The 14607-nt window shown below is 41.0% G+C and overlaps 1 protein-coding gene across 1 annotated transcript in view; it reads left to right on the top strand.

The window, feature by feature from the left end:
• The window catches only part of LOC149221680 (uncharacterized), a 112964-nt gene extending 98883 nt beyond the window's left edge, over positions 1-14081 (top strand). Inside the window, exons 3-5 of the mRNA XM_089385185.1 lie at positions 12423-12566; positions 12718-13407; positions 13588-14081. Coding sequence (XP_089241311.1) covers positions 12423-12566; positions 12718-13407; positions 13588-13845 — 1092 coding nt within the window. The 3' untranslated portion in view covers positions 13846-14081. The remainder of the gene's footprint in view (positions 1-12422; positions 12567-12717; positions 13408-13587) is intronic.
• The last annotated feature ends 526 nt before the right edge of the window (positions 14082-14607 follow it).

Genomic DNA, 14607 nt, shown 5'->3' on the forward strand with positions numbered 1-14607 from the left:
CTCAACTGTTGTCCAACGCATGTGCCGGCAGGTTGCCCGGTTCCCCCTGGAGCTACGCTTTTTCTCCATGCATGCATGGCAGCCTTTCCCAAAAAAGCAAAAAAGCAAAAAGCAAAATCATCCCTAAAAATAGGGATCTATTTTTAGCAATGGGAATTACGCTTGAGCCAATTTTAGAAATTGCTGCCACTTGTCACTTTTTCCTAGATTTTTGGCATGCACGTCATAAAACCTAAATCGATCAAATCTATTTAATGAACGTCGCCAGAGCTCATTTGCACATTCAATCTTGGAGGTCTGGCATTTCCGAGGCATCTAGGAACCTTCGGCATGATCGACATAATTTTTCCGGGAACGTTTTGCTTTTCAAGTCTTTTGCTGCTTTTTTTGTCACTTTTGTTTCCTTGGCTTGTGTGAGTGATGTTTTGCATGTTTTATTGAACGACCACTGGCGTTTTAGTTTGTTTTAACTTGTAGAAGTGTTGTTTCAAGTTTTGCATTGCCTTTCTTAAGCGTCGCATGCATAACTCCTTTTTTGCACTAACGGTCGCTGTTGTGGTGACTCTCCCCACCAACGTCATCGTTCGTTTGTTTGACTGATTTATGCACTTGCTTTGATTGCATGCATGACTATTCACTCAGATCTGCACCACCCTTTTCTTATGCATTTAAATCTACTCATTTTCAAGTTGCCCTTGGGCAGATTTGGGCTGCGTTGGCTCAGATCCAACTTCTCCCGGCATGCATTGCGCATTTCTGGAACTCAAGGCTCTGCCTTTGCTCCAGGTATTCCGCAGAGGCTGCGAGTGACTGGCTCCTGTTGCGCTCTGCGTAGTTCCAAGAGACAGTCCCTAGTCTTGTCCACTGGGATTGTGCAATGCGCAGTCCTAGCCAATATCCAGCCAGACTGTGCATTGCGCAGTTCCAGTCCACAACAAGCCACACTGGACTGCGCTCTGTGCAGTTCCAGTCATCAGTACCTCTCACTGGCAGCTGGGATTGTGCAATGCGCAAATCCAGCTGACAATCCCTCACCTCTGAGAGTCACAATTGCGCAATCTTGCCTAGCAGTTGCCCAGTTTGTTGCATGATCGATCCTTGAAGTGCTTTGTGTTTTTAAGCTGACATTTGCTTGCCGTGAGTGTCCGCTCTGTCTCCAGGTACATCAGTTGTTGAGCAGCTTCTCAGTAGTACAGGCATCATGGTTTCCAAGAGAGCTAGATCAAAGGATATTGTAGAGAGCAGCACTGGAGATGTGGTTGAACAAGTGCCAATGAACTTTCCTATCTATGCAGACACACAACTTTTTGTAGAGAAGGACATGAAGATTACATGGCAAGAAATAAAGGACATATTTGCAGGCAACTTCAAGGAAGATCTAGAAGATCGACAAATCTATGTCAACATCCACAAGTCAGGCTTGTATAGGGTTGCATGCAGGTACCCTGCCTTCCCGTGCATAGATATCATTCACTGGATTGTCTCACATATTCATCCCAAGACGATGACACTGAGCAGTACCAGTGGAACACAACTTGCCACCTTCAAGACAGAAAACTACCATTAGATGTATCACTTGCCGCAACCAGTGAACTACATGGATGCACTATTCTACACTCCCAACAACAATGTGAACACTAGAGACATCATGAAGCATTGGGTAAAAGAGCCATCAAAGTTCAGAGCGACACCCAACCAGGTCTACAAGACGAAGTCACTCAGGAAGGCTTACCAACTCTTGGTCATCTTTGCATGTCGCTTGTATGGCCAAGAGAGCACGAAGACCTTCCCGTAGAGTTGGGTGGTTATGTTGGAGCAGTTGGCAAATGAAGGAAGGCCATTCAACTAGTCTGACATGTTGGCTCTTCAGCTAAAAGTGCATGTGTCTAATGCCCAGAGTCCACCTAAGGATGAGCAAGCAATATTCTTTATGTTTGCGTACCTGCTTGATGCAATCTGTGCCCAACAACAGTTCCCTAGCATGGGTTGGACATGGACACCATCAGAGGATGTTGTGAACATCTATTGCAAGTTGCTCTCTGAGTGCAGCTACCGAGGAGTCATGGCGAGGTTGTCTGACCACTTCATCACCCCGCTGTACAGGATGATATTTGAACAGGATCCACCTTGCATGTCCCAGGAAGCGATGCAGGCATTGCTTAACATTGCAGATTGGTATGCCTCACTCGGTGGCACCTTCATTAGGATGTTTGGCATGGAGAAGCCTCCGCATGAGCTATCGAGGTTTGCCACGGACAAGCTGGTCATGCAAGAGGTTGCATACCACATCTCCACAGGGTTATCAGCAAGACTACACAGGAGGAAGAAGGCACCATGGCCTACTCTTCCTTTGTGGATTGGGTTGTACAAGATCTGTACCTTGAAGGATGCGGATGCCGAGGCCGAGGACTTGAAGAAGTTTGGGTTCGACACCAAGAGTTTCAATCCATACGATCCCCAGTGCATATGTAAGAACCACTGTGCAAAGGTGTATTACCCATGGATCCACGGGGCATGTCATTGGCTAGAGGAAGATCCTTGGAGGTATTGCTACAACTCCTCTAGGCTCAATGAACCGGTCAACATGGCTGTAGAATGGAAAGCAACACTGCAGGCAACAACACCACAGGAAGCAACAACGACAACACCAACAACAACATTGAGTAGCAAACTGGCACAAGACAAAGGCAAGAGGAAGATTGCCAAGAGTGCAGAGGCTGATAAAAGCTACAAGTTTAGAGTAGATCCTCTTGTTGAGAAAATAGCTTTGGAGATAGAGGCAAAGAGGTGACAATGCAAAAGGAGAGTAGAATGGAGGAAGAGAGATAAGCAAAGGTTGGAAGATGCAGAGAGGAAGTTGTAGGAAACAAAAAAGAAGCTAAAAGCAGAGCAAGAGCTCAGGAGGAGAGAAAGGGAAGAAAAGAAGAAACAGGAACAGGAGGAAAGGCAAGGCACACTGACAGAGCAAACTGCGCCTATATAGGTTGAGACAGTAGAGCAACCAACAGATGAAGAAGAGGGTGAGCAGGTGCAGGTTCGGGAACTCGCTCAGCAGGTTGAGCAGATGGTTGAGGCAACGAACATGGAGACGGAACAGGAGCCACAAGACCAAGACACCGATCTCATGCCGAGAGTATTCGAGGTCACACCATAGTCTCTGCCACCTCCAGAATCACAACCGGTCCCGAGCAAGCAAGGAGAGGTTGTTCTCCTTAATGATGATCCAGAGATGGATGTGTACAATTTGTCATTCGACAAGTCACAACACAGGATTGTACAGGCACGTAGAAAGCAGCTCCCGAATGATCACACATCACTTGTGCACATAGAGGAAAGGGTGATTGTATCAGATGTTAGAAGACATCCAGCTGCCATGGCTGAGGCTTCTCAGGCTTATGCAGAAGCCACGAGTTCGATGGTCAAGTTCTTGATAGCAGAGAATGATCGGATGGCGAAGGACTTGCAAGAGGCCAGGCAGAGAACAGAGCAGTTCGCAGGATCTGCTATGGCAGAAATGAAGAAAGCAATACTTGCGGAGATATCAACTTTGGAGACCACCATGTGGACGTTGTATAGAATATTTGTCACCATGCACAAAGCAGTTGTCCATCTATATGGTTTTCAACAGTAGTGCGCGAAGACAACCCAAACTCTCAAGGACATCCATGCTGCTATTGCGCATGTACAAGAATGGACAATGAGGTACAAGGGGGCCCGCTTTACTTGCACAAGATGATGAAGCTGTAGGCAGAGCTAGACAAAGCACAAATTCAGATGTTGATCCGGAACTATGAGCAACTCCCTCCGCTCATCACCAGCATTGAGGCTTCCTATGCACGGTTGTACAAGAGTCTAGATGTCATAGTGAGGACACACAGGATCCCTTCCATTGGAACCCTCACTCAAGCCATGAGGAAGAACCAATTCATGCTGGAGGTTGATGGGTACATAGAGCAGTTGATGCGTAGAAGTACATCGATGGTCTAGCCACACTCAGGACAGTGCTGCGCATGCTTCAGGATGAGCTGGACAGAGGTTTCAGAACCATATACCCGAAAGCCATGGAGGCAAGAGTCCGCTTCGATAAAGACATCACCAAACAGTACGGGGACACGATAGCGTAGTACCAAGCTTGGTATCAGTTCGTCATCGAAGACCACCATTAGGAGGTTACCAAGTTGGTCTTTCCCCAAGAACCCGAGTGATGTTATTTTCTTGTTAGGCTGACTCAAGCCTATTTTTGTCCCACATGGGTATATTTGGAAATTGTATTATTGTAAATATGTTGTAAGTGAGATTCCAAGTGTCACTAGTGGAATGTGAACAATCACTATGTAATGTGAAGAGTCATGAGGGGAGGGGAATGTCAAGGGTCACCCCACCCTTTGCTATATATAGAACCTCATAACTCATAGTACATGCTTTTGGGAGCCAAGCTTTTGGCTAGGCATTGCTTAGAGAAGGCTTAGAGAGTATTGTGACGAGCCTTGGCTTCTCCACAACGTAGAGCGAGTACATCTCTTTGGAGGAGCAGGCAGTGTTGACTGTAATGTTCCACTATTGGGGCTAGTGGCTGTCAATGGTGTATGTATGGATGAAACTTTCACTTTATAATATAACTGAGCCAACACGTTTTCATGCATATGTTGTTATTGTAGTTCGACTATTCTGGTTACTTTAGCAATGTATGTTATTTAACTTACGCATTTGTGTATGAACTATTTTGTATGTGATTGTATGAATCTTGTTGAAGACGTGTTGTTGTGTTAACCTGTCACTTTGGATTGTGGACTATTCCGCTTCCAGCCTGTGATGTCATTCAACTCGTGTGTTCCTTTTAGGCTGCGTACTATTACAGGCTTCTAAGGGACACACTTCCTTTTCCCCTCTGTGTGTTAGAACCCCCATGCATCTCACTTGACTCGTTGCAAGGTCACACACTTGCTTCCGACAAAGTTATCATACTTACCTTTGCGTGCTACCGCAGTCAAGGCACTAATGTACTACCCATTGCTGGGACTCCTACTCCAAACGGTTTGAGGTCTAGTTGGGACTTCTTACCGGGGAGATCCCCTGACATGTTGGTGGGTCCAACACCATCAACACTTCCTTAACTAGACTGCTTCTTTGCTTACATCACATGCTGCAACATCCTCAGCCTCAGCACTACTCAAAGCAACGGTGTCTTGCTTTTTTCTCATCCATGAGATCATAGAGGATCCCAAACTGAAACATCCTCCCGTAGTGCTTCTTCCATCCTGCTCGTTGCCTCCCCAGTCAGAATCTGTATATCCAATCAGGTGGACATCATTCCTCCTATCATATTTCAGGCAATAGTGGATAATTCCTCGCAGATATCTTAGTATATGTTTTGCTGCTATCCAATGATCATGCTTTGGCTCCACTTGGAATTGACTGAGAATGTTTACTGCAAAACATATGTCTGGTTGAGTGTTCACCAAGTACATCAGTGAGCCAATCAGTTGTCTATATTTGGAAGGATCCATAGGGCTCGATTCAGAACTCCTTAGTCTCTTCAAGTTTGTGATCATCAGAGTGGTCATAGGTTTGCAGTCCATCATGTCAAACCTCTTCAACATCTTGATCATGTACTTTCCTTGACCCAAATAAATTTCATCAGGTCCTTGCCAAACTTCTAGTCCCAAATAGTAATGCATCAACCCTAGATCCTTCATGTCAAATTCTGCTGCTATTTGCTTCTTACATTCTTCAATTTGACCTTCTACACCTGTTAAGAGAAGATCATCTACATATAGAAGACTGATTACAGGTTCTCCATTTATAACCTTGGTATAAAGGTTCAGATCAACAAAACTTTTTGTGAAGCCTATTCTTTGTAGGTATGCATTCATTCTAGCATACCATGCCCTTGGTGCTTGCTTGAGGCCATATAATGCTTTCTTCAATATGCAAACATATGCCTTCTTGTCTTTAACTTCAAATCCCAAGGGTTGCTCTATATAGACTTCCTCATCTATTGTGCCATTCAGAAATGTAGTCTTGACATCCATTTGGTGGATGTTCCATCCCATCGATGTTGCCAGAGAGACCAATGAACGAATCGTTGTATATCTTGCTGTTGGAGAAAATGTCTCTTCGTAGTCGATGCCTTCTTGTTGAGAGAAGCCCCTAGCCACAAATCTTTCCTTATACTTATCTATACTTCCATTTGCCGCATGTTTGATCTTATATATCCACTTGGAAGTTACCACAAATTTGTCTTCGAGACTAGGTACGATTTCCCAAACTCCATTTTTCATTATAGATTGATATTCTTCATTCATGGCATCCTTCCATTCTTGATGATTGACAACCTCTTCAAAAGTGGATGGCTCTGCTTCTATTAGTTTTTTCATGTATGCAACATACCCAGAATATCTCTTGGGTTTCTTGCTTTCTCTAAATGAGCCTTTCGCTGCCCCATGACCTTCTACATCAAGTAGTGTAGATTTCAACCAGTTAGGTCTCTTTCTTGATTCGGTGAGGACCACAGGTTGAATGGGTTCACTGGGATCCTCATCTTCATGATGAGATTCTTCTTCTTCCTTGTTAACTTCTTTTTCAAATATTGGAAGTTCTTCGTCATTGGACTCCATGGGAAGTTCGTTAGATTTCTTGAATGCAATACTCTCGTCAAATATGACATCTCGACTTACTTCTATATGATGTCTTTCCTTTATGTAGATCCTATAAGCCGTAGGGGAGTTGCTGTAGCCAACAAATGTTCCTCTCATTCCTGATGAATCTAGCTTCTTTCTTTTTGTCCTTTGGTATATGAATATATACGGGACACCCAAAGATACAAAGATGTTCTACAGTTGGTTTCTTCCTAGTGAATACTTCTTTGGGAGTCCTATTGTCCAGTGACCTCTGGGGACTTCGATTTTGAATATATACTGCTTCACCTCACAGGAATTTTGGTAGATCTTGATCATGTAACATTGCCTTTACATTTTCTTCAATGGATTGGTTCTTTCATTCTGCAACTCCATTTTGTTCGGGATTATATGGGACTATCAACTCCCTCTTAATCCCAGATTCCTTACAAAAGGCTATAATTTCCTTGGATATATACTCTCCTCCATTAGCAAATCTTAGTGTCTTGATTCTTCTTTCTATAAGGTTATCTACTTTAGCTTTGGATTCTTGAAATTTTGTAAATACTTCGTCCTTGGTTTTCATTAAGTAAACCCAGGGCTTTCTTGAATGATCATCTATAAATGTGACATAATATAGATGACCTCCAAGTGATTTAGGAGTCATAGGGCCACATACATCGGAGTGAATGAGATCCAAGATTTCTTTTGACCGTGAAGCACTACTTCCAAATGGTCTCTTGGTATTCTTACCCAATGCACATCCCTTACATACTCCTTCGTGATCTTCTTTCAATTCAGGGATTCCATCTACTATGGAGCTTAGAGTTGGAAGGATTTTGAAATGAAGATGACCAAATCTTCTATGCCATAATTCACACGGGTTGATTTCAATGTGAACCAAAGCTTGTGCTAGAGGAGATATCAACCTGTAGAGTCTTCCTTCTCGGATACCAATTACTCTAGCATTCTCTATGCTTGAGTTTTTACTCCATACTACAACCTTTCCATCAATGAAAGCTACTCTATCACCCTTATCTTCTAGACTTGAAATGGAAAGTAAGTTCTTATGCAAACCTGGAACAAATAGGATGTTGTTGAGGTGAATGTTGCTTCCATTTTCCAGCTCTATGGAGGTTGATCCAATTCCTCTTACGGGATAGCTCTTATTATCTCCAAGTTCCACTGAGTAAGAAGATTTTCCCTTTGATAATGTCTTCAATTGTTTATGATGACCAGTCATGTGCCTAGATGCACCACTATCAATTACCCAAATGCTCTCGTCTTGGAATGTGCCAGTGAGTGTCGAGAAGAGACCTTCATATTTTGCCTTGATTGCTTCCTCCTTTGTATTGAATAGGAGATTCCATGCTTCCTTGAAGATTTTCTTGATATAGCTTGCTACCTTTGAACACTTTTTGATGAGCTTCTTCAATGTAGTGGAGATCTTCATAATGCCCTTAGTCAACCTTAGCTCTGATACCATGTTGAGAAATCAAAAGGGCAATGATTATATTGATTTCTCTTTACTTGATAATTGCTTGTGATGTCCTTTTACTTATTAGCTTTGTTACTTATTATATGTTTGATTATTATTATGTGTGAATAATCAAACAACTACCAAAACAAGAAAAAGAACACATAATATAGGTTGCAAGCCAGGGCCAAAACCTCTCCACTTGAGAGGAAAACCACAAATCTCTTCTCTTCCTTATAGATTCTTCAAAAGACGAATTCCAAGACCTTAAGACTGACTTCAGAACCCTCCAAGGCCAAGACCAACCTCTTCGGATGATGTGCTAACCCTAATCTTGTCAAACCTAGTCAAATCTCTTCCAGTAGGACTTCTTTGACCTCCAGCTGCAGAAATTTCGGCCTCCCAACTGTAGCTGCTACCACACGTGTGAGCTTTGATCTGCCTTCTGAGCCTCCTTTGACCTTCACTTGACTTTCCCTCACTTCAGGAGCATGAGGATTACCCTTGGTGACCTTCGCTTGACATACTTGTTTCCTTTTCTCCAAGATCGAACTTGAAGATAGAAACCCTAGGTCTTGCTGCAAAAACCCTAGTCCTCCTTAACACATGTGAGAGAAAATTAACCCAAACACAAATCTCCTTTGTCCTCCTTCGCTTCCTTCTTCCTCTTCCTTTGCTAGAATAAGTGGTGAGTGAATGTGCTTCAAGTAGGATGAGTTCTCTTCTATTTATAGGCTCTTCAAGGGTGGACGTGGCTCTTTCTTTAGGCCAACTTACCAGCTGCCAGACTGACTTGGTCTTGGAGGGTATCTAGACACCTTTTAAGACAAATGATTTTCTTTACAAGTTACAATGTGCCCGATGGGGTCTTCAATTTATGACAATGATTCTTTTGACTTCTTGACCTAGGACAAACCCTAGAAGCACTCAATGGGTGCTTGACCTATAAAATAAAAGACCTTGATCATGAAACCCATGCTCCAAAAATAATAATAATCATAATTTTTCTTTCATTTTACACTTTACAAGAATCGAAAGTACATTTCATCTATATGAAGACCGAACCTAGTTACACATTTTTCAACACTTCGATCATCACCTCTTCTTCTATTGTTGAACCTGTTGTTGTTGAAGCCACGATTGTTGTTGTAATTGGAACTTGGATCATCTCTTCTTTGGGCAGTGTGGGATACTCTCATGATATAGGATTGCACAGATTCCCCCATGTTCATCTTCATTTCTTTGAGTTGATTTTTTAGGGAGGATGTGATTCAAGTTGTTGACCTCATACATCCCGACCAACTTGTCATAAATATCCTTAGACTTCTTCAAGCTACCAACATCAAAATCAAATGATCTTGCAAACCATCAATGAGAACTTTCTTGGCTTTTCTCACCTCTTTGGTTCTTGTATTTGATAGCAGCAAAAGCACTCGCCAGAGGCTCAGGTACCTTTCCTTGCACATATTCCAAAACATCGTTGTCATCCAGTATAACTTCCAACTTGATCTTCCAAGCAGCAAAGTTAGATGAGTCACCCAACTTCTCATTATCCTTGAAGAAAGAGGTAGTCATCTCGTCCAAGTCAAGTAGGCTCCTTCAACTTATGTCAAAGATAATTGCTCTTTTTTCTTGTTTCCTTGGGGTTATATTCACCTTGGCTCTGATTCCCTGTTAATTGTCCACTGTTCTATGCTGTAACAATTATTTTAGCCCAATTCTTAACTACAATTGGCAATCAATTCAATCTTCCAATGATCAATGGCAATTATAGATAGAACAATAAATGCAATATACAATAGAAGACAATCAAGAGCAATAACAAGAGACACCAAGATTGGTCAAAGACCAGGGAAAAACCCCACAAGGGGGAAAACCCTTTCAAATTCTTCTTCTTATTAGATTGTCATAAAATGTTCAGTAGAGAGAGTACAATGTTCCAATTCACCAATCAAGAGTCAAAGTCAATCCTTTGACTATCCAACAAAACCAACCAAACAATATCCAAGAGATGAGCCCAATAGACAAATCTGATCAAAGTCAAAGTCTCCAAAACCAATCAAAGTCTGTGGTCAACGGTCAACAGAATTTTAGGTCACAGCCACTGGGACCTAGTGACAGACAGTGCGGCTGTAGCCCTCCAGCTGCAGGGAGCACCAAATCAATGTAGTGTCTGTAGCCGAGATTTCTTCGATCAAACCTTGTGGCTCTAGCTTAATTTCTTCTCTTTGCACGTGTGAGCTTGGACCTTGCAATTTCATACCTGTACGAACCAGTCCGAAGAAGAGAGAGAAGAAGATGTTTGATGATGATGATCAAATGAGGTTGACTTTTTTTGTATTTATATGTTTCCAAGGGGTGCTCAATTTTTTTCTTTAAAGCCAACCTATACTTTTGTGCACATGTGGATTTTCACTTTACAAATACATTTTTCTTTAACCAAATTAAATTCTTCCAAGGGCTAGGAGGGGTCTTTCTTAATGAAGAAGGCTGTCCAAAGGAGGGAATTTATCCCTGAGATTCCAAATTAACATTGGAGGTACAACCTTCCTCTTAATTTTGTGCTTGGTCAATAATACCTCCATAAACAATCATCTCAGCAAAATGTGTAACCTTTGTGGCCATTTTCTTTTTATCAAAGCCTATAGTTTCAAACTATACAAGTGGATGTTGTGTACCTCTTCTTGTGTCAAGTTGTATATCTCATCCACAACTTGTGACCAAATAACAACCTGAACTCTCCTTCAAATTCATTTCCTAATGTTTGCAAAACTCAAAGTAGTTTGTGGGAAAATTCTTTGTTCCTGTTATGTGTGATGTCTTTCAGTATTACAGAAAGCCTTTGCACAGTATGCCTTATCTTCTTGCATATTGACAATCTAGATTGTCACATATATGTTACAAATTACAATGCCTTGTAACGTCTTCACTACCAACACTGTTGAAAGTGGTAAACTTTTTCCTCCCTTTCTCTTCTAGGCCAAGGGTACTCACCACTTGATCTTGCTAATTGAGCTTTATCCCTTTCGATATATGCTCCCCCTCTGCCAATCTCCTCGGGTGAGATCACCTAGTCAGTGCTCTCTTCTTTCATGCATGTGTTGAATTGTAGTTTGGAGAATAACTTTTACAGAATCTGGCTCTTCATTACCATTTACAGCAACCTTTTCAATAACAACTTTCTCAACAAAGAGGGGCTGATTACAAAGGATCCACTGCCATGTACAGATTGTCCTAACCCATACCAACAAACATGGTCATTGCACCTATTTGGATTCCCCATTGTCAAATCCCAAATGTGTCAATGGTGCAAAATATTGAGACAAAGTCCATCAAGAAATGGGTGCAAAAATAAGTAAGATAAATGGAAGACATGATCGCAACTATCATTCATAGAGTAAATAAATTATTGTGAAGCTCTTTAATCAACTTGTAGTTTCTTTACAGACTGGCACACAATCGACATGGATTTGATACACAATATGTAATATAAATTCCTCCGTTTGTGATGATAATTCAAATGTAGAAAAGGGGGTCTCTTTATACACAAATGATCAATTGTTGAGGCTGAACCATTCACGCAATGAATTAAGTCTCCTTAACTTTTGGAATCACGCCACAGCATAACTCATCACCCACATTATAAAGTAACAAAGTACACCATCACGTAAGGATAATAATAGAACTTTCACAATAAGACTTCCATCAACTACATGCCATAAAGGGCAAATCGACTACCAAATAAAATATGATGAAGTAACCAACTTCGCCTGACACCATCAACAAAGTCATACAAGCCATTTTTAGCACATGTCGATTGTCATAAGTTAGAAAAGCATGCCATGTATAACTAAAGGCTGGCTTTTTATTTGCTGGTGGAGACTACATCTTTAGAGTCTAGAAATTAACAAGCAATTGCCTTCTATGGGTTGTCGATGTCATGGTTCTTCTTTTCCACAAATGTTTAAAATAAGAAAATTGCAAGCTAGGGGATGTTGCTTATACTAAATATATGACTTCAATATCAGCATTAGATGGTTAGTTGTACAAAGCATGTAATTTAACTGCTCAAAGGAAGCGTGAGTAATACCTTTTTGCCCAATAGGATGCACTGAAAAGTCTAGATTTGTTTTGGAGCTCGTATTAGTTGCAGTTGCCACTTTGCTATAATGCTGTTCAGACATGCATAAAATTAGCAGCAGCAGCAGATGGGGCATGATTCCCAATAGAATTGATTCAGAAACATTTTGGTTGATCAAAAGCATACTTTTTCAAAGAAAACTATATTGGTGAAAATATGTTTTTCAATTCCTTTTAATCTGTTGCAGGTAAGGCTTAGTCAACTGCAGGAGGGAGGCCGCGTTGACACAAGAAGGATAGGAAAGCACCGGGACCGTGCTCATAAACTTGCTATAGAGCCTGGAAGTCCTCACATATTCTTCAGCTGTGGTGAAGATGGAGTTGTCCTACGCGTGAGTCCTTGTTTTTGATGCCACTGAATTTTAGCGTTCCTGTTATGTATAATGTAAGAATAGTTATATTATATTGTAAAAGTAAAGGAAAATGTGTTTTATCCATTCAATCAAACTTCTAATAATGGATATTCTGCCATATTTTCTTCAGTTTGATTTGAGAACCCAAAGTCCAACCAAAGTATTTACCTGCCATGCTTTTGGTGCAAACAAGTCAAGCCATTCTGCTATTGTGCGGCTTAATGCAATTGTGATAGATCCTCGGAATCCAAACTGTTTTGCTATTGGTGGTTCTGATGAATATGCTCGTGTTTATGACATTCGGAATTATCACTGGGATGCATCAACCAATGAAGATCGGCCAGTAGATTCATTCTCGCCTCGTCACCTGATTGGCAATGACCGGGTTAACATAACAGGTCTGGCTTATTCTAACCAAAGTGAATTACTTGCTTCATATAATGATGAGCTCATTTACTTGTTTCAAAAGGAAATGGGTTTGGGTCCCAACCCAAATTCCGCTTCATCTGAGATGTCAGAGGAATTGGAAGCGCCTCAGGTTTATGAAGGACATCGAAATGCCCGGACTGTGAAGGGTGTGAATTTTTTTGGTGCTAACACTGAGTATGTTGTGAGTGGATCTGATTGTGGACGAATATTTATTTGGAAGAAAAAAGGGGGGCAGCTAGTGCGTCTAATGAAAGGGGACAAGTGTGTGGTTAACTGTCTGGAGCCACATCCCTATGCAACTATTCTTGCCACTAGTGGCATTGAAAAAAACATCAAAGTATGGTCACCTACAGCACCTGATCTGTTTGCACTTCCTGATAACGTTGAAGAGGTACATATTAGCATATTTTGTTTTAGCAGTTTGTTGTATTGTTCAAACTTATTGATCAGCTTGTACAGGGATGTTGGCCAGTGATTTCAGTAACTAATTTTGTTTCAATGCATAATTTCAGAAACCATTACTACAAGGACATTTACTTGTAGACTTTCTTACCATTTTCATTCTTGGCAGTTGATGGAATCCAACAAGCGTAAGAGAGAGCAGCAGGCACATATCTCTTTCACACCTGATGTGATTATGCATGTATTAAGATTACAGAGGCGAGTCTCTGACCGAGATGGAGAGAGAAGGATTTCAAGAGAAGATTTTGAAGGTGAAGACGATGAAGACGATGATATGGATGGCTATGCAATGGACTTCACAACAGATGGTGACGATTCATCTGATGATGGTGATCACATGAACCCTCGAGATTGTATCATAAGTTGAAGTCTCTTTACTTTTATGGGTGCAAATCTGGTAATCAGCTAATGTAAATTTTCATTCAGAAGCCTCTGATTGTTTACTGTTAGTTTTTAAGATGACATAAGTGACATATTTGCAATGTGAATTTGTGCAAAAATATGACACAGAGGATTGATAAATGATAGTATTTTACTAAGAGTACCAAAATGCTATCCAATCTATATCATGTAAAAATCAAATATGAGAAAATTTTATGTAAATTTGAAGCTTGTGCCGTATAATAAATGGAATGTCAAGAAATTAATATACAAAATGGATTCATATAAAACTTTGCATTGTGTTTTAGGAAGGGTAATTAAAAGAAATCAAGTCATAGGAATTCGCTCAATATCAAGGATTAAACCAAACTATATAGTATTTCTTAGTATCAGGGTTTAAAATCTATTGTACATATGATGATGCCACAACTCCCCGTGTATGGCAGACATTTTTATTAATTGGTTTCAATTTTATAAGTTGCTGATAGTAAGTGCTTATCAACCGTCGATAATGAGGTATAACATATGGTTGAAGAGTTGAAGAGGTATCACACATGGTTGAGGAGTTGTGATATATGTACTTAAGTAGTAATATTCTCTGAGTTGTTTGATTTTTATGGTTGGAGAGTTAGCTAGTAGGTTAAAGTCATTTATAGTTGGGGAGCTTTTATGATTGGAGAGTTAGCTAGTTGCCTAAAGTTGTTTAATTTTTATGGTTGGAGAGTTAGCCAGTGGCTTGAAGTCATTT

Source organism: Pinus tabuliformis, chromosome Q, assembly GCF_031772625.1.
Source record: "Pinus tabuliformis cultivar Carrire ecotype Pingquan chromosome Q, CPIR1, whole genome shotgun sequence".
NCBI classification, from domain to species: Eukaryota; Viridiplantae; Streptophyta; class Pinopsida; order Pinales; family Pinaceae; genus Pinus; species Pinus tabuliformis.